The 27,826-nt window shown below is 44.9% G+C and overlaps 1 protein-coding gene across 12 annotated transcripts in view; it reads right to left on the bottom strand.

The window, feature by feature from the left end:
- The window catches only part of RALGPS1 (Ral GEF with PH domain and SH3 binding motif 1), a 272,513-nt gene that overhangs the window by 193,887 nt on the left and 50,800 nt on the right, over positions 1-27,826 (bottom strand). For 11 of the 12 annotated variants that reach the window (XM_059143177.1, XM_059143178.1, XM_059143182.1 and 8 more), the window contains 2 exons: positions 26,594-26,701; positions 16,771-16,821 (listed from right to left, as the gene is read on the bottom strand). In XM_059143177.1, coding sequence (XP_058999160.1) covers positions 16,771-16,821; positions 26,594-26,701 — 159 coding nt within the window. The remainder of the gene's footprint in view (positions 1-16,770; positions 16,822-26,593; positions 26,702-27,826) is intronic. The other variant, XM_059143180.1, reaches the window with a different exon arrangement.

Consider the following 27,826-nt stretch of genomic DNA (forward strand, 5'->3'; position numbering starts at 1 on the left):
CTGACTCTCAGTGTACTTGTAATTTCTCTCTGTCAAATAAATAAATAAAATCTTTAAAAAAAAAAAAAAAAAAAAAAAAAAATTATATTGTGAAGCATTCTTTCACATCCAACACACATGATCTTGACACATAACACACTGACATCTGGTCAAGTTGACTTTTTTGTTTACCAACAGCTGCTAAGAACCCTGACTCCCAAAGGAAAGCAGCGGCCCACTGACTCCCAAAGCCCGCTGATGAGAGTCTGCGAGTGTCAGGACTAACACCATTCTCCACGAGTGTTTCAGCTGAATCAATGCCCCAGCATTTTCTCTTCTCTCGAGCCGCTGGGGACAGCAATGTTATAAAGGTCTCCTTCACTGATGGGCTGTCCCCAAGGAAGGACTATGAATCCACACTCCCTCTGCATGTTTGGCTGAGCAGCTGAAGCCTTCCAAAGAGAAGGGCAAGGCTTCCAGGTTTCTCCAGATCTCTGCTGCTGAGGGCTTAACATGCTTCTGCCACGCCCAGGCTGCACAGACATTTCTTCCAGCAAGAGAAAGTTTACAGACTTGCCCAGCCCGGTCTCCTCTTCTAGAGGGCAGCATGGCCCAAACCACCCATTTTTCAGAAACAACTATAGTGGTGAATTGATTTACCTCATACACAGGGCCAAAAATATCTAGTAAGGAAGCCAAGTCATGAATGAATTCCTCTTTCTCTGTTTTGTGTGTTTTCCTTTACTTTCAAAGAAAAAAAAAAATAGAACTTCAGTTTAAAGTTCAGTCCAGTACTTCAAGACCTGTCCTTTGCAGAGCCAGCGAACTCCTGCATGGCGGGAGCAGCTTTCTGTTCTGCTCCATTTCACAGCAAAATGTCCCGAGAAGGCTGGAGCTAAGGCCCCAGCACCAACAGAACTGCAGGCTTTCAAAGCAGGCTTTCAGGACCACTGCAGTCTTTGACATCAATGCTGGCACGGGAGGTCCCAGCCGCAGTGGCAGGTGGGCCTCCGCGCATCATCAAAGCTGCAATGCCAGACGTGAGGCCAGACAAAGCAGATGCTTCATTCAGGCAAGATAGCCTTGACATTCCTTTCAGTCAAAACTGAGCTTAGCAAAGAAACAGACTGCCATTTCGAAGACTTGGAAGTTTCCCAAAGGAGCTCACAATCTAAGAATTCTTTCTGGATGTTGGCAACATACAGGTAACAGAAACCAACAGGAGCTGGAGGCACCAAGATTGCCATGAACAGTCTGTGCACCGAATTTCAAAAGAAATGGCACAGCTGCTCATTCTTTCCATGACCTACTTCAAAATATTGGAAGACAGGTCAGCTCTTCTAGAAATCATATCAGTTGACACAGAACTGCTTTAATCTCCTTCCTCTGCTCTGAGTCATAGCTCAGCTCGGTTAGGTACAGGTTACGTGGCTTCACCAAGTTCTCTCCTGTCGGGAGTGACTTCTTTGGCAATTTTGAAGGCTGTTTCAAAACAAGGCTTTTAGACAAGGATCCCATCAAAAAAGAGAGCTATAGACCAATATCCTGTGTTCAATATCCTGAACACAGATGCGAAAATTCTCACCAAAGTACTAGCCAATAGGATTCAACAGTACATTAAAAGGATTATTCACCACGACCAAGTGGGATTTATTCCAGGGCTGCAAGGTTGGTTCAACATCCGCAAATCAATCAATGTGATACAACACATCAATAAAAGAAAGAACAAGAACCATATGATACTCTCAATTGATGCTGAAAAAGCATTTGACAAAGTACAGCATCCCTTCCTGATCAAAACTCTTCAAAGTGTAGGGATAGAGGGCACATACCTCAATATTATCAAAGCCATCTATGAAAAAGCCACCGCAAATATTATTCTCAATGGAGAAAAACTGAAAGCTTTTCCGCTAAGGTCAGGAACACGGCAGGATGTCCATTATCACCACTGCTATTCAACATCATACTAGAAGTCCTAGCCTCAGCAATCAGACAACAAAAGGAAATTAAAGGCATCCAAATCGGCAAAGAAGAAGTCAAACTATCACTCTTTGCAGATGATATGATACTATATGTGGAAAACCCAAAAGACTGCACTCCAAAACTGCTAGAACTTGTACAGGAATTCAGTAAAGTCTCAGGATATAAAATCAATGCACAGAAATCAGTTGCATTTCTCTACACCAACAACAAGACAGAAGAAAGAGAAATTAAGGAGTCAATCCCATTTACATGCACCCAAAACCATAAGATACCTAGGAATAAACCTAACTAAAGAGGCAAAGAATCTGTACTCAGAAAACTATAAAGTACTCATGAAAGAAATTGAGGAGGACACAAAGAAATGGAAAAATGTTCCATGCTCCTGGATTGGAAGAATAAATATTGTGAAAATGTCTATGCTACCTAAAGCAATCTACACATTTAATGCAATTACTATCAAAGTACCACCCATCTTTTTCAAAGAAATGGAACAAATAATCCTAAAATTTATATGGAACCAGAAAAGACCTCGAATAGCCAAAGGGATATTGAAAAAGAAAGCCAAAGTTGGTGGCATCACAATTCCAGACTTCAAGCTCTATTACAAAGCTGTCATCATCAAGACAGCATGATACTGGCACAAAAACAGACACATAGATCAATGGAACAGAATAGAAAGCCCAGAAATAGACCCTCAACTCTATGGTCAACTAATCTTCAACAAAGCAGGAAAGAATGTCCAATGGAAAAAAGACAGCCTCTTCAATAAATGGTGTTGGGAATATTGGACAGCCACATGCAGAAAAATTAAATTGGACCATTTCCTTACACCACACATGAAAATAGACTCAAAAATAGATCAAGGACCTCAATGTGAGAAAGGAATCCATCAAAATTCTTGAGGAGAACACAGGCAGCAACCTCTTCGACCTCAGCCGCAGCAACATCTTCCTAGGAACATCGCCAAAGACAAGGGAAGCAAGGGCAAAAATGAACTACTGGGATTTTATCAAGATCAAAAGCTTTTGCACAGCAAAGGAAACAGTTAACAAAACCAAAAGACAACTGACAGAATGGGAGAAGATATTTGCAAACGACATATCAGATAAAGGACTAGTGTCCAAAATCTATAAAGAACTTAGCAAACTCAAATAATCCAATCAAGAAATGGGCAGAGGACATGAACAGACACTTCTGCAAAGAAGACATCCAGATGGCCAACAGACACATGAAAAAGTGCTCCATATCACTCGGCATCAGGGAAATACAAATCAAAACCACAATGAGATATCACCTCACACCAGTCAGAATGGCTAAAATTAACAAGTCAGGAAATGACAGATGCTGGCGAGAATGCGGAGAAAGGGGAACCCTCCTACACTGTTGGTGGGAATGTAAGCTGGTGCAACCAACTCTGGAAAACAGCATGGAGGTTCCTCAAAATGTTGAAAATAGAACTACCCTATGACCCAGCAATTGCACTACTGGGTATTTACCCTAAGATACAAACGTAGTGATCCGAAGGGGCACGTGCACCCGAATGTTTATAGCAGCAATGTCCACATTAGCCAAACTATGGAAAAAACCTAGATGTCCATCAACAGACGGATGGATAAAGAAGATGTGGTATATATATATACAATGGAATACTATGCAGCCATCAAAAGAAATGAAATCTTGCCATTTGCGACGACATGGATTATCATGCTTAGCAAAATAAGTCAAGCAGAGAAAGACAACTATCATATGATCTCCCTGATATGAGGAAGTGGTGATGCAACATGGGGGGTTAAGGGGGTAGGAGAAGAATAAATGAAACAAAATGGGATTGGGAGGGAGACAAACCATAAGTGACTCTTAATCTCATAAAACAAACTGAGGGTTTGCTGGGGGGAGGGGGGTTGGGAGAAGTGGGGTTATGGACATTGGGGAGGGTATGTGCTATGGTGAGTGCTGTGAAGTGTGTAAACCTGGCGATTCACAGACCTGTACCCCTGGGGATAAAAATATATTATATGTTTATAAAAAATAAAAAATTTAATTAAAAAAAAAGAAAAAAAACAACAACAAGGCTTTTGTGTTTGGGTAAGTCCAACTTTTGGAAAATGGCAGGCCTTTCCAAGTCAAGCCTCCTTCTCCCCAGTAAGGTTTCTTCCCCTGTTTCCCCGCCCCACCATGCATCTTTGGGAAGTGGGTGCTCCATCCCCCTTCCAGGAGTCACGTGATCACTGCAAAGCATCCTATCCCTACGGACTGAATTTCTGGTTATGAAAGTAAGACCAAAGATTATGTAAGCTTCACTGTACTCTTTTATTTGACATTTTCCAACTTAAGCTAGGATTGATGTAAATGTAAACAGATGTACATAGTCATAAAAGTAAGGTACAATTTTATAAATTCTTTTCCCAGGGAAAATGTTATACAGCAGAACACAGTGACAGTGAAAACTGTCATTGCCCAGATGTATGTGGTGCAATTTTATGCCATCCTACACGCTTTCAGAGTAGAATGACACCTTAATATAATTTAAGAAAAATAACTTTTTTTCCTCCACAGAAGATGGTTTTCAAAATAAAAAAAGTTTTCAAAATAAAGAAGGAGGCTTTTGCTTCTATTTATGACAAAATAACTAGTATCAGATTAACTATAAAAATTGCAAAAACTGGGGCACCTGGGTGGCTCCATTGGTAAAGTGTCTGATTCTTGTTACAGATCCCATAGATATAAAAAGGATAAGGCAATATTATGAAAACGCCATGTGAATAAATTTAATTTAGAAAAAATGGACAAACTCATTCAAATAACCTAACCAAAGTTTACTAAAAACAGAAGCAGCTTACCTGAGTAACGCCATATCTATTAGAGAAATTGAATTCATTTTTTTTTAAGAGGGGGAGAGAGAAAGACAGACAGTTGAGGGGAGGGGCAAAGGGAGAGGGAGAGAGAGAATCTTGAGCAGGCTCCACACCTAGCTCAGAGCCCAATGTAACAAATGTACCACTCTAATGGGATACTGATAGGGAGGCTGTGCATATGGGGGCAGGGAATATGTGGGAACTTTGTGCATTTTCTGCTCAGTTTTCTGTGAACCTAAAACTGCTCTATAAAATAGTCTATTTAAGTGGAAAAAACCAAAACTCTTTCCACAAAGAAAACCCCAGGTCTTCACAGCTCTGCTGGCCAAATCTACCAAATATTTAAGAAAAATCATACCAATTCTACATAAACTCTTCTGGAAAACTGAAAAGAAAGTGCTTCCCAACTTAGTTTAAGAGGTCAGCATGGGGCACCTGGGTGGCTCAGTTGGCTGAATTTCCAACTCTTGATTTCAGCTTAAACTGGATCTCAGGGTCATGAGATTGAGACCTGAGTCAGGCCCCACACTCAGCATGGAGTCCGCTGGTGCCTCTCCCCCTCCCTCTCCCACCTACCCACCACTGCATGGGCATGTATCTGTGCACACACTCTATCTTAGTTAGACAGATAGACAGATAGACAGGTAGGTAGGTAGGTTGGTCAGTCGAGCAGCGTTACACTGATACTAAAACCAGAAAAAGATACTTTACATGAAAAGAAAAATATAAACCAATATTCCTCATGAACACTGATACAAAAATTCTTAACCGAATTTTAGCAAATCGAATCCAACAATATACAAAAAGGATTCTACATCATGACCAAGTGGGGTTTATCACAGGAACGCAAGGTTGGTTTAACATTCAAAAATCAATCATGAGTCCCACAGAGGGAAGCCTGCTTCTCTCTCTCACTCTCCCTGCTTGTGCTCCCTCTCTCGCTGTTTCTCTGTCAAATAAATAAAATCTTTTCTTTTAAAGATTTGACAGAGAGAGACATAGCAAGAGAGGAAACATAAGCAGTGGGAGAGGGAGAAGCAGGCCTCTTGCTGAGCAGGGAGCCTGATACTGGGCTCCATCCCGGGACCCTGGGATCGTGACCTGAGCCAAAGGCAGATGCCCAACGACTGAGCCACCCAGGTGCCCCTAAATAAATGAAATCTTAAAAAAAAAAAAAAAAAAAATCATGCAATTCTCCACAGTAACAGACCAAAAAAGAAAAATCATGGTTATCTCAACAGACGCAGGAAAAACATTTGATAAAACCCTATATCCACTCAGAAAAATTCTTAGCAAATTAGGATCGGAGGGGAATAACCTCAACCTGATAAAGCAAATGAAAAGGCAAGGCAAATGAAAGACATACAGCTGACAGCTAACACCATCCTTAACCACGAAAGACAACTTTTCCTTCAAGACCAGAAACAAGCCAAAGATACCTGCTCCCACCACTTCTAACCAACAGTATGGCCAGCAAATAAGGCAAGTCAGTGAAATAAAAATCACCTAGTTTAGAAACAAAGAAATAAGACTGTGTGGCTCACAGAAAAATCATCTGTGTAGAAAATTCTACAGAGCCTACAAAAGAGCTAGTAGAATAAGTGAGTTTAGCAAATTTGTAAGATATAAGGCCAATTAAAACATTTCTCTATTTCCATAAACTAGGAATGAGCAGTTGGAATTTAATTTAAATAAAATAACATTAATAGCAGCATAGAAAATGCAGCACTTAGGAATCAATCTGACAAAAGACATGTAAGATCTGTATACTGAAAACTACAAGATTACTAAAACAAATTAAAGAAGATCTAAATGTGTGGATACACACACTGTGTTCATGGTTCAGGGAACTCAGTATTGTTAAGATGTCAACTGTCCCCAGACTGATCTACAGATTCAATGTGATCATATTCAACAGCAGGCATTTTTTTTTTTTTTAAGATTTCATTTACTTATTTGTCAGAGAGAGAGAAAAAGAGAGCGCACAAGCAGGGGGAGCCCCAGGTAGAGAGAGAAGCAGGCTCCCTGTTGAGCAAGGAGCCTGATTCGGGACTCGATCCCAGGACCCTGAGATCATGACCTCAGCTGAGAGCAGAGGCTTAACTGACTGAACCACCCAGGCGCCCGAACACCAAGCATTTTTGTAAAGCTAACAAGCTGATTTTTAAATTCATATGGAAATGGGAAGAACTAGAATAGCCAAGACAATTTTGAAATAGAAGAATACATTTTAAGAACTGATTCTACTTGATTCCAAGAAGACCGTGGAGGGAGTGGGAAGGGAGAGAGGGATTGCAAGGAGTGTGAGAAAACTTTCTGGGGGACAGGTATGTTTACTGTTTCAATGTGATTGGTTTCACAGATATATACATCCAAACTCAACGAATTCTTGGCTTTATTTATATATATCCATTCCACCTCAGTGAAGCTGGAAAAAATCTCATTCAGTTCTCATGTCCAATTTTTGAGGTAGTTATATTATCATCTCCATTTTAGAGAAATGAAACTGAGACTCAGAGACAGTAAGTGACAAGTGTGGTCACACAGAAACACACCTAATCCTTCTCACTCCAGACCCCAAGCTCTTAAGCTTTGGGCCGTACAGGAGTACTTTTCTGTCTTCCTCTCACTCATTCAACAAGTATTGACAATATTGATCTTATAATGTGGCACCATGCCGGAGCCCCTAAGGTGGCTCAGTGAGTTAAGCATCTGCCGTTGTCTCCGATCATGATCTTGGGGTCCTGGGATCGAAACCCGTGTTAGTTCCATGCTAAGCGGGGAGTCTGCTTCTCCCTCTCTCTGTGCTTACTCCCTGCCACCGCAACTCATGCTCTCTCTTGCTCTCTCCCAAACAAAAAAAAATGTGCCTGGAGTAAAGGACCACAGCAGTGACACAGAGCATCCTTCCCTCGGAGAGCCTGACACATTGCTGGCCCAAGATCCCTCTAAGCTTGACTTATTAGCGCTGCTGTTCCTTTTCTCCTTGCCACATCCCTGACTTCTCTCAGAAGAGAAGAAATACCTTGTGAGTTTCTGCCACGTGCTGGGCTGTCTGCCTGGGACAGGCATCATTTCTACTTTACTGATACAGAAACATGCAGGAACCTGGCCCCGTCGCACAGCTAGAGTGTAGCAGAGCGGGGCTGCAAATGCAGACCTTCCTGCCCCTGAAGCTTAGGGACCTCCAGTCACATCAAACTGCCTGGAACTAGACAGCTGCTCTTAACACACAGTCCACATGAACCTTGTTTTCCTTGCAGACAAAATCACAACCAGGCGCCAAGTCCCCAAGGATAAAAACAGCTGTTCACCAAAGGTTCTGTTTTATGTTATTAATTCATTTAAAAGGAAATTTGGTTTCTAACCAGCACTATTGTCCTATCCACACCCAAGAAGAGGGGAAAAATGAGTCTGAAGGTACAAAATGTGGGTTTCATTGGATCAAATACGCTGCTGGCCTATGTCTGTGGCCAGACCGGAGTCCTGTTCCAGTGGCTCTCCCCACCCTTCAGACAAGTGTTTTTCTGGGGCTCAGGGAGGGACTCCAACCCTTCCCTCCATCATGAGTGGAGTTGGGGAGAAGCCTTTTCTACTTGTTTCCACGGTGACAAGAAGCCACTACAATGGGGAGAGCAGCTACCAGGAAATGAAAAGCGAGTAACAAATGCCAACTCGGAGCGGTCACTGAGAGGGGCGGCTGCTCAGGCTTCCGGTGCGAACTTCAGCGCCATTAAGCCTCATGTTGGGAGCCTCATGCGCACATCTTGGCCCCAACAGGAAGCACCTGGACCACCCCCTAGGCAGCAGGTAGGTCCTACCTACTACCTAATTCAGTCTTTTGAACCAAGGGAGGCGCTGGAGCACAGAAGTGATGAGGATTCGATGAGATCTTATCATTATTATCACTGCCACATCCTAAATGTATTCATTAAGTAACAACGGGATCGGGCACCGTGCTGGGTCACAGGATATGCAGGGAACGGTATTGGCACGGTCCCTGTATCCATGGAGTTTATAACCGAGGAGGCAGCCAGACTGGAAATAACTAATTATTCAAACTTTTGAAAGTCATGACATTGCAGTACAACAGTGAAAAGTGCTACGCATGGCAAGCAGGAGACATTACGGCGAGCGTGAGGGGAACGCGTGCAGCTCCCAGTCTAGTGCTCCCGGCTGCTCCCTCCACCTCTGCAGATGGATGGCAAGACGGTGGGGGGCACAGGCGGGACCGGAGAGGCTGGGCCAGGGAGGCTGTGGGCCGCACGGAGCAGCAGGCTTGGGCTGGCGGAGGCTGGGAGGTCTGCTGCGGCCGGCAGAGTAAAGGAGCTGTGTGTCCAAGGAGCAGTGGGGAGCCTCCGAGGGTCTAGGCAGGACAGGGTCAGACTGCGGCTTTAGAAAGATATCCCTGGTTGCGGAAAGGAGGTAGGAAAGCAAGATGAAGTGCGGGGATATGTGATCGGAGGAGTGGTGGCAGAGACCCAGGCCAGGCTGGGGTAGCGGAGGGAGATAATGGTCGGAGAAAACTGCCCAGTGCGTGACCTGAGAGAGGGGTGTCATGATGTCATCGAAACCGATCTCCTCTTTACAAATAACTGCCTGCTGGCAACGAGCTTCCCTGCTCCTAGGGCCAAACACTGTGATTCCAAGGAGCAGCAAAGACACACAGGGTTTGTCTGACAGCCAACACTGACCTCGGCTTTCTGGAATGCCCGCTTCTTGAGAGCAGGCGACCCGGCATCCAGACAAAAGGCCAGAGGGTCAGGTTCCTGAACCCACAGGCAGTGTTTTCCTGCGCTGCGACGTGTCATGTGGCCCAGAGGAAATGGCGAACTTCAGCAGGAAGCCTGCCATTCCCACAGGCCAGCCCCTCTGCAAAGCAGCACAGGCTGGTGGAGTCTCGCTCAGAGGCCTCAAGCCCTGAGGCAGGAAGGGTGAAGCCAAACCTCTCTAGAGTAAGTGCCCTTCAGGGAGGCAAGCTCTCTCCAGAGAAAGCCTCTTTGTCCCCAAACATTCGTTAATGCTACTCCCTTCCTCATTTGAAGCCACCAGCCTTTCTCAGCCTCAGCTTCCCGGCCGGGGCCACAGTGAGGACAGCAGAGGACTGCAAGCCCGCCCAGACTAGCCCCTGCCAGCCCTCCCCTAACTATGAGCTCCCGGTCTGTGCCTTGAAACCTGGGGGCAGGTGCTGGTGACATGCTGGTCCCCTACCTCATGTGGCTAGTCTAGGCCCTCAGCTGTCTTCTGGGGGAGCCCAGGCTACCTCCTGGCACCTCCGTCTCCCCGCCTCGTTGCTGTCAGCACCCGGGCCTTTGGCTCAGGCCCACGGTCTCCTCCTCTCACTCTCCAGTCACCAGAGCCGGGGCACCCCTAAACTGGGTGGTGCGCCTTCTCACCCCTGGGTCACACCATACCCCCGCCTCCCCCAGGAGAGACCTTCATCGTCCTCCCACTGCAGCTCCCCAAAGGCAGAGCCTCCTCCCGTCAAGTCTCCAGAGCCTCCCCACCTCCCAGACCCTGCACTCTGCCATCATTCTCCCTCGATCACCTCCTGGCCTCCAGCTCGTTCTCTGACTCCAAACCAAATCTGTGCTTTGCCTCCTGCTTGACCTCTGGTCCCTCACTCCTTCTTGAGTCTTCCAGGCCATCAGCCCTCTCCAGCCCTTCCGGCCTCCCTCCCCCAGGGTAAACATTCCTGACGCCCCTGCTCTGCCTCCAGGCTCCCTGTGCCTCCTCCTGCCTCTGAAGCCGCTTCCTCCGTCTCCTTCTCTCCCCACTGCGCTTCCTGCTATTCCCTGAACGCACAGTCCACTCCCTTCTCTCCTGTTTCTTCTTGTCTCGGGCCTCACAGCTGCCTTCATAACCAGCCTAAAGCCAGGCTCTCTCTTCTCCGGGGCTGCCCCCTGGCCCCACACACACTATTACAAAGCACCTAATCGGTCTCGAGTACAGGTGGTTCTGTCTCCAGCACTGAGAATGAATTTCCTAAAATACAACCTGTCCATGCTACTCCCTTTTTTAAATCCTTCCGTGGATCCCGGAATCCAACAGCATAGAGCTCGGCCTCCTGCCCATCCCTACCAGCCACTCTTCTTGACATCTCTACATCCCCAGATACTTCCCGTCTACTGTCTGTTCACATCGCTGTCCTCCCTCGCCGGATTGTGTCCCCGTGTCCCCCTCATCTGTGTCTCCCCAGCACGCAGCCCAGCGGACTGATGAGTGAACGAGAGTGAGCGAGCGAAGGTCAGTCCCTACTGGGGCCTCTGGCAGTGGGGATGGCAGCAAAAACTGGGAAAAACACAGGCACACAGAGAAGCTTTATTTGGTACCACTAAGGCTCATTTCCTTCATACTCAGGCCCACTGGACACCCATCCACGTGCCTCTGTGACCCTGCATGCCCCCAGCTGCCAGTGGGCAAGAAAATGACACAGTGACTTCTGGTACGCCCTTACTATGCCAACATCCCTGGCAATGGGACCCCTGAGGAGCACAGAACTGAGAGAGCAGCAGGCTCGCCCTTCTTCTCTCCAGCCACCCGGCACCTAAAGTAGTGTTAAATCTCACTAAATATATTATCCGCCTCTTCAATGAGTTACTCACTCTGCCTGAAATGCTCTTCCTAATTCCCATCCCCTTCCCCAAACCACCCATAAAATACAGTCCATTTCAGCCTTCAAGGCTCAGTGCTAATGTGCTAACTCCAAAGCAGAGACTCCAGCAATGTCCGCAGGGTCCTGGGGCACCGCGGTGTGAGTCTTCACCTAGACCACAGCTTCTCGAAGGCCCTCCAGGGATCAGGACAGGAGCTCAGACCTCAGGGATTCCAGGAAGAGGGCTCTTACCCACTCCGCTATTGAAAGCCCCACCTCCTCGGGGCCAGCTGCTCCCACACGGGCGCTACTGCGTGTTCTGCTGAGCACGACCGCCTGGCCATAACATTCACAGCCTCTTCGAACTGGGCACCAGTGAGGGCAAACAGCCACAAGCCATCAGGAACTGACTGCCTGCTACTAAGCTTTCACACACCCACTGTAAGGTAAAAACTGTGATTTCCCCCAATTTACACAAGAAAATGGAAGCATAAAGAGAATGAACAACTTGTCTGAAGTCCGAGCTCTTCAGGGTGGGGCCACCCCTGGCTTTGTCAGACGAGCCCCTGCTCTTGAGCACCGATCCGGTGAGCAGACCCGCTGGCCCAGTGTGCACAGAGCCCTAGGTGGAGGGACGCGCAGCCCATGCTCATTTTCAGCACCTTCTAAGAACGGTAGGTCCCCCTTGACACTGCTCCCGGTTGACATCGAAACCAATGACAAAACCAGTTCTGAGAGTTCCAAGGCCTCTGAGAAACAGCTGGGCCTTTAGTTCCATGGGCTGAGAGTTTGGGCATAACGAAAGATGTGGGAGGGAATACTGGTGGGGACAAAAATGCCACCCCACAAATGTACCACCCAAGGTTGCCACCACCAGGACCCCTCAGGAAGACCTCCTTCAGCCCGAGACCTGGCAGCCAGGAATCCACCACGGTGGTGATGGTTCTGGGTCACCGCATAGAAGCTATACCCAGCTGTGAGCCATTATGCTGTGAGGCTGTATCTGTATTAACTTGCCAGTGCTTGATAAAATTGGTCACTTGTCAGAGTCACCGGGGAACGGGGCAGTTATGGTTCTCTACTTGCTAACTTCCATTTTCCTTGTTCTCTGCCAATCCTTAACTCACCGTCTGCCAAGCTTCCTCTAAGCCCTGTGACGATGCTCTTGTGGTCTCCCTCACAGAAATTAGCAGAAGCCACAGTTCTACCCTCAGTTATCAACAGCATTTGGAAACTGGAATCTTCAAAGGCTGAGCTCACCAGGCAAAACCCCTGTTTTGGGGGAGGCGGTTCCACCACAAAACAGGCACCCTGGTAATAATGTTCCCTCAACTGGCCCACCCCCCACCCTTGGCAATGAGCCTAAACACAGCCAGATAACATTCTGCTCCTGTGCGTCTCCCATTCATTCCTTCTCCACTCATTCAACAAATACTGAGTATCCACTGCGTTCCAGGCACTGGGATCCAACAGGGTCTCTCGGGAGGCAGACTCCAGAGCCAAGGGAGCACAGCCCTCCTTTTCTGTCCTGGTGTTTCCAAAAGCCTTTCAGGGAAGTCAAGAAGGGGGGCCCACGTGGGTGTGGAAGTGGTACGGGGGAGGTAGACGAGAAGAAAAGGTACTGAAGACAGAACTGCAAAGAAATGCTAAACTGCAATCCGTAGTCTGCTGGTTAATATTAATACCAATATTATCATTTTTAAACTACTGTGTGTGTGTGTGTGTCTATACACACACACACACACACACGAAGAGATAGTACAAAAATGCAATTATTTAATGTTGTTAGAAACCCAAACTGTCATCGTAAAAGAAATCACACAAAAATCAAAGGAGTTAAGCTCCCAACACTGTAATGTTAGATTTGAGTTGGAAAGATCAACATTGTGTCAGTCACATGCCAACAGGATAATGTGATATGACAAACAACCCTCAAATCTCAGAGGCTTACAACAGCAATATTTATTTCACACTCAGGGGTTGGTAGAAGGGCTGCAGTTCAGTCAATCTCTGCTGGGCTCACCGGGGTGGGGCCAGGTTAGGCTGGAATTCAGGCTCTGGGTTCGGTTCAGGTCATGTCCGCATTTGTGGACTCAGGCTAAACAAGCAACAGCGACCCACATATCACGGAGAGTGGGAGTCCCAGGAGGGCCGGTCATGCCTCTCACTCACCACGCACTATGCGGTCACTTATGCCCAAGGCACAGGACCAAGCCCAGAGTCAATAGGATGAGAAACAAACACCACCCACAGGAAAGTCATGACTAGGATGAAGAGGGAAGGAAGAATGCGGAGAAAGAACACCACGTGCCCTCATTATGAACTCCTGATTTTTCCTTTTATTTTTTATTACTTTTTGAGAGAGAGAGAACACAAGCAGGCAGAGGGAGAGGGAGAGAGAGAATCCCAAGCAGGCTCCACGCTGAGCACACAGCCCGACACGGGGCTCAATCCCATGACCCCAAGATCATGACCTGAGCAGAAACTAAATCAGACACTCAACCAACTGAGCCACCCAGGTGCACCAGGACTTCTCCTTTGGAAAAAGAGGCATTTCTTCGCCCTGGCCACCAAAAGGGCCTAAATGCAACTGCAGCCTCTTCTCCGGAGCATCCTTTCACCTAGACTGTGGTTTCTGAATATTCATCTCCAGCAAAAGAAACCAGGACCCTGAAGGCACACCCGATTCCAGGTCTACAGCAGGAGTTGTATGACGTAATGTTGATACAGCTCGTGGTGCCAAAGAGCAAGAAAGCCATCCATACCAGGAGACCTTGCTAAGAGGATACAGGTGGTGACATGACAGGGCTCCCACTGGCTAAATACAGGACAATTTACATATCAAAAAGAATAGTGGCTACAACTCACTGAAACAGAGATGCCCGGTCCCTCTCTAACCCTATGGGATCCACATCTCCAAGGATGGAGCCAGGCATCTGCATTTCTTTACAGAGCTCCCCAGCTGAGTCTGATGCACAGGTGGCACTGAAAAGCACAGTCCACAGGCTTCCTGATATTCTGGGAGCACAGGTGACACATGGTGTCTACCTTGCTCTCAGATGCTGGCTTCTTCTTCCTAGGTAGTCTTGTTGAACTTGTAACTGTCCTTTATTCATATCCCTCCAACTCTGGGGTGGTCCAGCCACAACATGGCAGGCATCATCAAGAAGAAAAACTCCAATTCTCAGTCTGCTACCAACAATAACAACAGCAAAAAAACTGAGGCAGTTCCCAGGATCCTCCTTTTAACCACAGTTTTGACATGACAATGAGGAGCAAACTCTTCTATTTTTAGCTAATATAGATCCAAGACATTCAAGTTTGGGGTTTCTCCAGATACCTCAAAGAAACTAGTTTTTAATCCTCATTCTCTATCAGAATCACCTGGTAACTTTCTACAAAACTTTCTACAAATGGTAACTTTGTCTGGGCTCCAGGCCCTGACCCAGAGATCCAGATTCAATGGTTGAGGGTGGAACCTGGGCACCCCGTGTTTCAAAGGCTGCCAGGTGATTCTGATATGCAGTCACAACTGACAACCACAGATCCAAGCAAAAATTGTGAAAGCAAAACATTTCCACCTTAATGTCTTATCATAATTTGAATCAAGATATATCTTGGTTGAGACACCTTCCAAATCTCAATGTCCTGGGGGAAAGCCTTGGTCTGCCCCTAGCTGTGCCTCTACAGAGCTCCCCACCATCTTCCCTCCTACAATGAGCCTGAGCAGCCAGGCCAGCGTCCCTGGGCACACGCAGGTTCAGGATTCAGGGCTCATGGCGAGCAGGGCTCCTCTCTCAGATGCTCAGGACAAAGAATAAAGATCCACATGTCTAAAGAGCTCCAGAGCAAAGTTCAGCATAGAATATGATCACAAATAGCTTCAAGCGGAAAACTAAAGCAACCATCACACAATTACGCCCCTAAATGTCTCCAAGAGGTAGAGTTGTTTTGTTTTGTTTTTTAATTAGAAAGACTAGGTAATCTCATGTTAGAAGATAACAGCAAAAGATTAGAAGTCAGCCAATTCAAAACAGCAAACATAGCTCTGCTCCCCAAACCCAATGAGCACAGCACACGTGCGCGCGCACACACAGTCCTACAAATCACTGCCACGTCTTCGCATAAGTGCTGAGCACAGCTAGAAGTACTAGCTTCCTCTTAATTTGCAGTAGGTTAGATGCCAGCTCTCAGAAGGCCTGGATCCTTTGTCTGGCTTTGTATTAAAATATGCTGCTTTTCTCAAAGCCTTAACAGCTACCATACTATGAGAGGAAGGGCTGCATGTCAGAGAGCTCTGGAATTCACACCATGGTTGCAGCAGACATTTTCTGACTTATCACCCCACTTCTCTAACACGTGCACCCCATCCACCAGACCAGATCCCCTCAGCTGTGCTTGCTCGTCTTGACCACATACTCCTGGCCTGGGTCGTGAGCCAGCACGAGTCACGTGGCTCCGCCGGGCTGGACTGAGAGCTGCTGGTCTCAAGTCTGCAAGGTGGCCTAAAGAAGGATCATGTAAATGCAAGCCCCTCAGAGCACCAGGTTGGACCATGTGAACAGACAGGAAAGAAGGCAAGAAAGCAAAGAGAAGACAAAGCAGAGGCAAGAGGCAGAGACAGCTTACGTCTCAGTGGCTCTCCAGCTGCCTGAACTCCATGCTCAGGGATTCCATAAAGTGTCCCTTTATCCCCATGATAAACTCCTCTTCTGCCTATTCAGCTACTTTGAAATGGATTTCTATTACTTGCCAACAACAACAAAAAGGAACCCTAACTAAAACAACTCTAAAGCCTTGTTATCAACTACTAAACATTTCCAGGATATTTTTAAAGACCAAAACCAACTTTTTTCTCTCTATTGAATATGCTGTTTCTAAAAATGTACATATGCTCTTAATGTAAATATGTGTATGTTTTGCTGTGGCAACTGGTTTCAAAATCAGAAACAAGGCAACCACCAGAATTTGGGATCAACAAAAAGAAAGCTCTCCAGGAAAACATTCCCTCACATCCCATTCTCAACAGCGACCATTCTCGATGGGAGGAGCCTGGGAAACGGAATCAGTGCGGGAGAGCCTGGCTCAGGCTTGGAGGCCTTAGGCACCACCTGCCTCTAGCCCTGCCAGAATGGACCAGACCCACTGACATTCTCTGCAGAACCCAATCACCGGGCTCAAAGAATGAGCACCTTCAAGAATGAGAAGCTCCTGGATGCACTCTTTAATACGGACTTAAATCAACAATGTGTTTATAGAGACTTCAAGAGAGAAACCAAGAGTCGTTCAAACTTGGCTGACTAAATTTCCCCTTCCCAGCCACAGTGTTTAGAACAATTTGAAGGACAAAGTACAGACCTCCGGCTGGATGGCTTTAAACACAGGTATGTCCATTAACGTGATCTGGCTCTGCAACAAAAGAGAATCAGCGTTAGAATATGCTGGAAATCAAAGATAAATTTGAATCCACACGGAGTAATAACACACTCTCCCTTGAAATAAAAATCAAGAAAGAATAGAATAAAAAGTTTCTAAAATGCCTCTCCCATCCCTCCCCCCTCATAAGCCCTCACCCCACACCCCTCTTTCTTTAATATGAGACAAACTCCCAATCTGAGAATGGATGACAGTCATTTGGAGGGTGGGACGGAGATTAAGGGGAACGTTTTTAGTTTGGATATTTTTGTCCTATTTGAGTTTCTGTTTCAAGCATGAATTACTTTTGTAATTAAAAAAAATTATAGACACAATATTAAATAGAATGCTAAACAGAGACACTATCTATTACTCTAAATTTAAATTTTAAAGAAACTGTGGCTTATAGAAATTGTACATTTCTTCTGAAGTCTAAGCCTCCTCTAAATTATACAGTAGAGTGTTACTCGAGATGCACCCTTGGACCAGTGCTCGACCGCAAACTATTTATTCCAGCCAGCCCACAATGAGATAACTACAGAATTTGAGAACAAGCATTTGGGAACTTTTATAACAAATTGCCACAACGTTTTTTTTTTTTTTTTTTAATTTAACTTTTTTTTAAAATATCTGTCCTCAACAGATGGGAAATGAAAAAAACCACAGCTAGCTTGCGAAGCACTAATGTTGTAAATACAGAAAATACACATCTAGTTAAAGGCTGTTCCCACTGTTAGCTGCTCATCATGCAACAGTAAGAGAAAGCACCATTGCTGACAATCTTTTCCCGGCAAGGTGTGCACTGAGCTGACGGCCCATGATCTACCCATCTCTGTATGTCACCTGGGATGCCCGGTGTGAGTTAATAGACATGTCTGTGATAGGCAAAGGAGAGCCAAGGGCATTTGGATGCCTCCTAACTCAAGCAGACACCCTGCTCATGGCCCACAGGTCAAAGGGGTTGCTGTGATGCAGTGGAACGAACAGGGGCTCTGACATCACCAGGGCTTGAGTGCGTGTCTGGATATCACTGCTTAACACGAGTATGTTCTTTGACACGTGGTTTAACCTCTCCTAGTCTCAGGTGCCACATCTAGGAAATGATGACAGTTATCCCTGTCTTATAGGATCCCTGGGAAAATTCAAGAGCAGAAGTACAGAATGCCTGGCATCTGACAGGTGCTCTCTAGATATGCATGTGTGTGTGTATACACACATATATACACGCATAAGAGCGTGTGCATCTGTGCACATACATATATGCAGAGAGAGAGACAGAAAGACAGATTACCTGTCAGGTGCCAGGCATTCTGCGCCTCCTATCTTGAGTTTTCACAAAGATTATCTATATACTGTGGACCCTTGAACAACATGGGGATTAGGGATGCCAACCCTCCATGGTCTAAAATCTGCTTCTCAGGATGCCTGAGTGGCTCAGACAGTTAAGCAACTGATTCTTGATTTCGGATCAGGTCATGATCTCAGGGTTGTGAGATCAAGCCCTATGTCAGGCTCTGTGCTCAGCACAGAGTCTGCTTCTCTCTCTCTACTCCTCTCCCTCTGACCCTCCATACTCACATACTCTGGCTCTGTAACATAAATAAATCTTTAAAAAAATAAAATAAAGTCTGAATATAACTTTTGACTTCCCAAAAACTTAACTACTAACAGCCGACTGTTAACCAGAAGCCTTACTGCTAACATCAACAGTTGAGTGACACATTTTGTATGTCAGATGAATTATAAACTGTAATCTTACAAAAACGTAAGCTAGAGAAAGGCAAATATTAAGAAATACATAAGGAAGGGAAAATGCATTTACAGTACTGTACTTATAAAAAAAAATCTGTATATAAGTGGACCCACACAGTCCAAACCTGTGCTCAGGGGTCAACTGTGTGCACATGTGTGTTTCTGTATTCATACTTCTACATCATATATATGTGAAGTCACACAGATGGGCTCACATATTGGCATGTGAACTTACGGTTCCTGACCAATATATGAAATAAGGGAACTGTTAATTTGTTTGAATATTCAAGCATCAAAGTTGCTCTTAAAGGAGGCTCTTACTTAAGTCAACAAATAGTCATGAAAAAAGCCTCATTTCAAGACTACATTAGGAAAATGGCAACACACACAGTACGTCAAGTGTAACCACAATCCAGGGCTCAGGTGCAGAATTGTGGTCGCCTTTTGGCTAATTTAGAGGTGGTCCAAGACCACTGGATTCCCGAACAGCACAGGATGCAGGCCAAAGCATACTATCGTCAGGGCTGAGCAGAAGAGGGAAATAAGCAGGTGCTTCTGTGGACAGCCTCTTCGTCCCCTCTAAGGGGCCAGCGCTGCCACTAACAGAAGCTCAGCAGAGAGACAGCAGAGGCACCAGGAATAAAGAAGCACTTGGAAACTGAGCCCTTCTACCTCTGGGTCTAACCCCCAGTGGCAAAGGAGGCAGTGGACATCATCACAAGGTGGATCTGGTGGGCGTCAAGGGACAACTAAGGCCAGGAGGCCTGCAGGTCTGGTGTCTGGCCCAGAGCTATGCCCCAGGCAGTGCAAACACACGGGCATTTCTCCTGCCAGACCCATGGAGATTGCTAGCCAAGCCCCCTCACATTTGGATTAATTCTGCCATCCTGGGGAACAGAAAGGCCTTGTGAAAACAGGAGATTCACGCCGAAAGCTCAGAAGGCCTTGGAAATCTCTGCCATGGTTCAAGTTTACTCCCTATCCGGGAGAACTAGCAGGATGTTTGCAATGTCATTTACAACAAGAACCAAAAGTCTGCTAATGTGAAAATGAGAAAACTTCCTCTCCATCCTGCCATCACTTCTAGGGTTAGCTACTGAAGTTCCAAATGGTTTATTAAAATAGTGGCTTTACATTTCACATTTTTTTTGCGATGGTCCAAGTTTTGAGTATCCTAAATCCCTGCTCAGCCCCTAAGTCAGAATACGTATTCAGGTGTTTTATTCAAAATAAATGGGGCGCCTGTGTGGCTCGGTGGGTTAAAGCCTCTGCCTTCGGCTCAGGTCATGGTCTCAGGGTCCTGGGATCGAGCCCTGCATCAGGCTCTCTGGTCGGCAGGGAGCCTGCTTCCTCCCTCTCTCTCTGCCTGCCTCTCTGCCTACTTGTGATCTCTCTCTGTCAAATAAAGAAATAAAACCTTTAAAAAAAAATTAAAATAAGGGGCGCCTGGGTGGCTCAGTGGGTTAAGCCGCTGCCTTCGGCTCGGGTCATGATCTCAGGGTCCTGGGATCGAGTCCCGCGTCGGGCTCTCTGCTCAGCAGGGAGCCTGCTTCCCTCTCTCTCTCTCTCTCTGCCTGCCTCTCCATCTGCTTGTGATTTCTCTCTGTCAAATAAATAAATAAAATCTTTTTAAAAAAATAAATAAATAAAATAAAATAAACAACAAGAGAGGTCTCCAAACTTAAAATAGACTGGCTGGTTCCAAACACACAATCTGAGGGTTTTCAGAAGACTTTCCCACTTCTATCCTTTCAATTCTGACCAAAAAGATTCAAAGTCCAGAACAAGAATATGTCAATACATAGGTAAAATCACCAGATTATAAATTTCATGACATTTTACTACAAAGCCAAACACACATGGAGAGGTTGCTGACGAGCAGTCCTTCCCAGGAAGTGTAGGCACTCCAAAGCAGGCAGTTTTACCAGAAGGGAGGGTGTGGGTAGGAGTAGGAGCTTGAGGGAAGTTAGGTCCCATCTCCCTTCATAGCAGCTCTCGGCCTCAGGAGATGACCATGACTGCAGGGGAGAGGCCCCGGCTCCCTGGAGAGAAAGGGCATTTCCGAGGGGTGTGGTGCAGCCCCCACAGAAATGCAGCCATCTTGTGTACCAGCAGCACTTGTCACGATGAGTTGTATGGAAGTGTTAAATCTCTACATCGTACACCTGACACTAACACTCCACTGTATGGTAACTAACTGGAATTTAAACAAAAGCAACAAGTGAGTGAAGGAATGAATGACCGAAACCCACCACAGCGAGGCACCCGTGCTTGGGCTGAGGAGCGCACTCACGAGCACGTCTCTCAATGGTTTCTCCTTCCACTGGGAAATAAAGCTTTACTACAGGACGCCCAGTGAAGCTAGTCATGCTGGAGATGCCTTCCTTAATCCTAACTTCTTCCCCCACCTCCTTCTTTCTTATCCGGGGCCCCCTAAAAATTCAGGCTTTTTAGGGAAATGGCTAATCTCCACATACTACAAAACACTTCTGCTGAGGTGAAGACTTCAGAAGGGAGAGAACTACTGAAGCACTTCACAACGTGGCCCTAAAGAAAGACGTGGTTCTGTGTAGGTAAATGAAAGCTACACAACCAAAAAGGAAACAAAAAAAATGTTTCCTGCATATGTTGAGAGTAGTGTTTCTCTAACACTGGTGACTAAATTCCCTTTTCCCAGCCACAACCTTATATAAAGGCTCTCAAACCCCCAAATAAGCAAACAAGGGAAGCTGTTGGCAAATTAGTGGCATATTTTATAACAAAAAATATCTTTAAATTTGCATTTAGAGATCACTCCACCAACGCCTGACCAGGAGGGCTCACGGAACAAAAGGCAATCAGCTCCAGAGATATATATTCCTACTTCTACTCCTAGAGCCACAGGAACCATGTGTCTGGCAAATTTAGAATCGTAGTCAAGGAAATGCAAATTAAACAGGAAGATGCCATTTGTCCTCCATCGGCACCGTCAGGAGCGACAGGACTAGGGACTGCTCTGTTCTTTTTGGAAAGCAATCTGGCAGTAAACCATTCAAAAAGTTTTTTTTGAAAAGCCAAACTTATAAAAAGTTGCAGGAATAGAATGATGGATTCTATAACCTTCCACCTAGCTTCACTAATTAACATCTTGCCTCACTGGCTTTATCTCCATGTATGTAATTATACATACACATTTTTTTCAGAACCACTCAAGAAGAAAATGCAGATATCATGACTCTTCACTCCTAAACCTTTCAGCATATTATTTCCCAAGAACAAGAACATGCTCTTACATAATGATAAAATTATTACATTCAGGAAACTTACATTGCTACAATAGTAACATCTAATAGTAACATCTAACATCTAATAATAACATAATAACTAATGTTACTATTAGTAACATCTAATAGTACACTCCACATTCAAAATTTGCTAAATATCCCAAAACTTTTTTATAACAATTTTTTCTTGATCCAAAATCAAGCATTGCATTTAGATATTATCTCCTAAAAAGTGAAATGAGCATACTATTGAACAATAATCCCTACATCTACAGAAAGCAGAGCACTGGAATACAAGGAAACTATATATAGATCTACATTTAGATGCAGATAGAAAATTAAATGTTCACTGCACCATTATCTGCAGTAGTAAAAATCTGGAAGCAATATAAGAGACCATGAGGAAAATAATATAAGAGAATAAACAATATAAGAGACCATGAAAAAAAATACATATGGAATATATAAGAAAATATATCCAGATTCTGGAGTATTATGCAGCTATTAAAAATAGTGAATTAAAGGGGCTCCTGAGGGGTTCAGTCGGTTAATTGTCTCTCTTTTTTTTTTTTTTTTTAAGATTTTATTTATTTATCTGACAAAGAGAGACAGTGTATAAGCAGGGGGAACAGCAGGTAGAGGGAGAAGCAGGAGCCCAACATGGGGCTCGATCCTAGGACCCTGGGATCATGACCTGAGCTGAAGGCAGATGCTTAATGGACTGAACCACCCAGGCACCCCAGAGCATCTGACTCTTGATTTCAGCTCAGGTTCAGATCTCAGGGTCATGAGATCAAGCCATGAGCTGGGCTCCATGCTCAGTGGGGAGTCTGTTTGGAATTTTCTCTCCCTCTCCCTCTGCTCCTCCCCAGCTTGTGCCCCTCCCCTTATTTGTGCATCAAATAAAAAAGCCTTTAAAAATAGAAAATAAATAAATCTTTAAAAAATAAAAAAAAACTTTAAAAATATAAAATAAATCTTTAAAAAATAAAAAATCTTTAAAAATAGAAAATTAAATCTACACATGTTGACCTAGAAAGCTGTCCACGATCTACTGATAAAGTTCCAGCATTGTTTTTTACTTTAGTTTCAGACTACTGGGAAGAAGAAGGATGGCAATCTAGCTGTAGATCTCTGACATCAGCCACAGCAACATTCTCCTAGGTAAGTCTTGTGAGGCAAGGGGAAAACAAAAACAAAAATAAACTATTGGGACTATAACAAAATAAAAAGCTTCTAAGAGCAAAATTAAATAAATAAATAAAATAAAACAAAACAAAAAATCAAAACTAAAAGACAACCCAATGAATGGGTGAAGATATTTGCAAATGACATATCCCATAAAGGGTTATATCCAAAATATAGAAAAAACTGATATAACTCAACACCAAAACCCCAGATAATCCAATTTAAAAATAGGCAGCAGAGAGGAGCAGACATTTCTCCCAAAAAAAACCATCCAGATGGCCAACAGACATATGAAAAGATGCTCAACATCACTCATCATCAGGGAAACACAAATCCAAACCACAAGGAGATATCAGCTCACACCTGTCAGAATGGCTAAAATCAAAAACACAAGGAACGACAAGTGTTGGTGAGGATATGGAGTAAAAGGAACTCTCTTGCTCTGTTGGTGGGAATGTAAACTCCATGCAGCCACTGTGGAAGACAATGGAGGGTCCTCAAAAAATTAAAAATAGAACTACCCTACAATCCAGTAATCGCACCACTGGACATTTACCCAAAGAATACGAAAATAGTAATTGGAAAGAATATGTGCACCCCTATGTTTATAGCAGCATTATTTACAATAGCCAAATTAAAGAAAAAGCCCAAGTGTTCATTAACAGATGAATGGATAAAGAACATGTGGTACAAATATACAAGGAATACGATACAGCCATAAAAAAGAATAAAATCTTGCCATTTGCAACACCATCGATGGATCTAGAGGGTATAATGCTAAGCGAAAATAAGTCAGTCAGAGGAAGACAAATACCATATGATTTCATTCATATGTGGAATTTAAAAAGCAAAACAAATGAACAAAGGAAAAAAAGAGACAAAGCAAAAAATAGACTCTTGGGCACTTGGGTGGCTCAGTTGGCTGGGCGACTGTCTTCTGCTCAGGTCATGATCCTGGAGTCTCAGGATCAAGTCCCACATCAGGCTCCTTGCTCAGTGGAAAGCCTGCTTCTCCCTCTGACCCTCCCCCCACCCCATGCTCTGTCTCTCACTCACTCTCTCTCTTTCAGATAAATAAAATCTTTTAAAAAATAAAAAATAAAACAGACTCTTAACTATAGAGAACAAACTGATGGTTACCAGAGGCGAGGTAGCTGGGGGCATGGGAGGAACAGGTGAAAGGGATTAAAGAGCATACTTATCACGACGACCTTAGTAATATATGGAACTGTGGAATCACCATATTATACACTTGAAACTAATATAACACTATATGTTAACCATACTGGAATTTTAACATTTGTATTAATTAATTAATTAAAGTTGCACATGTGATTCAGATTGTATTCCTGTCGGATGGTACCGGTCTAGAGTGCCAGCCCTGGTTTTAAATCCCAGATAGACAGTGCCACTTACTCTCTGTATGAAGAAGTGATTTTCCTCTTTAAGCACTGACCTGCTCATCAATGTATTGGGAATAATAAATACACCTAAGTTATCAGGCTGATGTGAGAAGTAGATTACATAATGCATGTAAAGCACTTAAGCATAAGACCCAGACATGGGGGATGCCTGAGTGGCTCAGTCACTTAAGCATCTGCCTTCAGCTCAGGTTGTGCTCTCAGGGTCCTGGGATTGAGTTCCACATCGGGCTCCTGCTTAACAGGGAGCCTGCTTCTCCCTCTGCCAGCTTCTCCCCCTGCTTGCACGTGCCCTCTCTCTCTCTCTGACAAAGTCTTAAAAGAAAAAAAAAACTAGACATGGCAGGTGTTCAAAAATGGGAGCTGCCCTTAATATTACCATCCAGCATTAGGTGAATAATCAGGAGGTGAAGGTTTTAGACCTGGCTCTGCCCATACCTGGCTATATGTTCCAGGCAAAAAATAAAAATAAAAAATAAATAAATAATAATAATAATCATCTCTTAGATTCTTCACTTCTTTATTAGAAAATCAGGAGCTAATAATCTGCTTCATCTGGTCATTCTGAAGACCGAGTTCTTTCAGTCTACATGTATTCACTGAGTACCAACTAAGAGCTAGGCACCATTCGGGGCACTGGGAAAAAGCAATGAACAAGTCAGATAAAGCTCCCGTCCTTAAAGAGTTTCTATTCCAGAGAAGATATATCACAAAAAAAAATATTATATAATGTTATGTTGGGTAGGAATAAGAAATATGAAGAAACTGGAGCAGGATAAGGGAAAGGAGTGATGGAGAGCTGCCACTTTAGGCCAAGCCAGAGACAGAGACACGTGGAGAAGAGCCAGTAGGAGTGATGGAAGAGAAGCGCAGGGCCCTGTGGCAGGGGGACACTGGGTGAGTCTGGGTTAGAGGTGTAGCTGGGGAGCACAAAGCACAGAGATGGGGGCAGGAGAGGAGACTTGGCCAGACCACAGGGGGCCCTGGAGGCCTTGGGAGGAACACAGGGTCTCATTCTCACAGGAGGCAGTTGCTAGAGAGCTTTACATGGGTTTTTAGATGATCCCTTGGCTATGCTGAAGGAGGTGATGCCAGGTGATGCCAGCACGGCACAAAATAAATGTGGGGGCCGGCAACAGCAGAGGGCTGAGACGCGGACCTGTAGCTCCCCCAGTATCCTGGAGGGCACTAAACCTGTTACAGCAAAGGGGACAGGGAGGAAGCAGGCACAGCAGAGAATTACAGCCCCAAGACAGTGCTTGCAGTCAGGCTCCAGGTCACCCCACAGGCAAGACTCCTCTACCTTCACAGCACAAAAGGAAGAAACCGAGTCACTGCAAAACGAGAAGCCAACTTGGCATCTCCACCACAAGGAACAGCCCTCAGTCAGACGGGCAGAAACACACTGGCTGAAGAAAAACCAGTTTTTAAAAAAATGTATTATTACAAAATACTATTTTTTATCATAGAAAAGTCATCGTGAAAATGCAGAAAGCAAGGTGCCTGGGTGGCTCAGTGAGTTAAAGCCTCTGTCTTCGGCTCAGGTCATGATCTCAGGGTCCTGGGATCGAGTCCCGTATCGGGCTCTCTGCTCAGCAGGGAGCCTGCTTCCTCCTCTCTCTCTGCCTGCCTCTCTGCCTACTTGTGACCTTTCTCTGTGTGTCAAATAAATACATAAAATCTTAAAAAAAAAAATGCAGAAGGCCAACAAAAAGAAACAAACAGAAGTAAAATTAAATTCCAACTAATTGGAATCCTACAACAACCAGAAGTTACAGTAAATAATGTTTGGCTATTTATATCCAGATAGCTATGAATACATAAACACCAAATCTAGACCTCTTCTTCTGCGAATATAAATATGTGTGCATTGCATGTGCTTTTTAAAAATGGCACTGTTCTCTGTTAATGGTGCTGTAACTTGCCCCTTTCACTGACTATTCGTATATACTGCACATGACTTCCAAGGTGGTTAATTCGAGATTGATGGCATCCTTTTCAATGCTGCCTAGTATTTCATAAAGAATATTATATCCCACAGACCCTAAGGTTGGGCATATGGGTCGTTTCCAACCGGTTTTAACTAGCCCCTGTTGCAACCTGTTTTGGTGCCCAGACACTCACATCAGTTCTGTTACTTACAGCAAACTCCTCGGGACTCACTTTCAAGACATCGAAGACAACGGCATCGTAGCTCTTGCTGGCATAGTCGCAGCTCTGGCCCTCCAGAGAGTCTGAGCTGCTGCTGCCCTGCGGAGAACAGGGAGAGAGGGTGCCACCTGAGCAGTCGGGCTCACTGCAGACTCGCTACCTCCCACGCCCAGAGCGAGGACGCACACACGAAGGAAAAGCTCCTGCTGCCCACTGCTGTACCCCATTCCAGGCACCGCGCTGGGCACTTCATACACACACTCCTGTTTAATTCTTGAAGGAATGGAGTACATGCTATTTTTACTCCCACTTTACAGATAAGGAAGCAGAGGCAATGCCATGTCCCCAAGGTATCACAGCCAGGAAACCGGAGAGCCAGGAGGTGAACCTAGTTTCGCCTACCCTCGATCATGGCCCCCAACTGCTTCCAGCCTGCTGTGTAGCTGGTGGGGTAAAAAGACAGAGCCCACTCTTCCTTTAGAGAGAACGGGACTTCATAGCTCAGGAGGCCTGAGGCAATCATCGGTCTTGTTCTGTCTCTCAAACGTTACCTAGTTTCACCTTTTTGTTGTTGTTGTTATTATTGTTTTCTGGAAGTCACTGCAGAAATTCTTATACAAAATGTTAAACTAGCTCTCAAGGCTTATTTCATATATGGGCCATTTGGAATTTAAAAACCAGATTGCTGATGAGGTGAGAGGTAACCAACTGGCTTTGGAGACGGGTGTGAAAGTTATATTTAGTAGGGTCCCTTATTAAGGTGAACCCAGTGAGCCCTGCACGGACAGAAGGGGTCTCCCATAAAAGAGCACATTAAAACTCCCCAAATGTGGCCAGTTTTATGAAGCCCAACCCTGTGGGGATCCCAGAATGTTGAACATACCTTCTCCTCAATTTTTATTTAATTTCATCAAACTCTACTTCGGGGAACCATTCAAACTTACCACCCAAAACTTGTGCCCTGTTCATAAACGGTTTTATTCGTCTCAACCCGTGAAGAGGGATTTTGTGGTTTCCAATAACCTCAATATTCTTGGACTGGGATTTAGAGAACATGCTTTTATTAATTCTTCTTTATTTCACTCTTTCCAAAAAGGATATATCTGGAAAAACTTTGCAATCTTACTGGAAACTAGAGTGTTTTTAGGCCAGTGAGGGAAACCAACAGTCAACAACCAAGAATGTGAGGTTAAAAGGAAGAGCGGAAACACAGACCTGAAGATT

Source organism: Mustela lutreola, chromosome 12, assembly GCF_030435805.1.
Source record: "Mustela lutreola isolate mMusLut2 chromosome 12, mMusLut2.pri, whole genome shotgun sequence".
Classification (NCBI taxonomy): Eukaryota; Metazoa; Chordata; class Mammalia; order Carnivora; family Mustelidae; genus Mustela; species Mustela lutreola.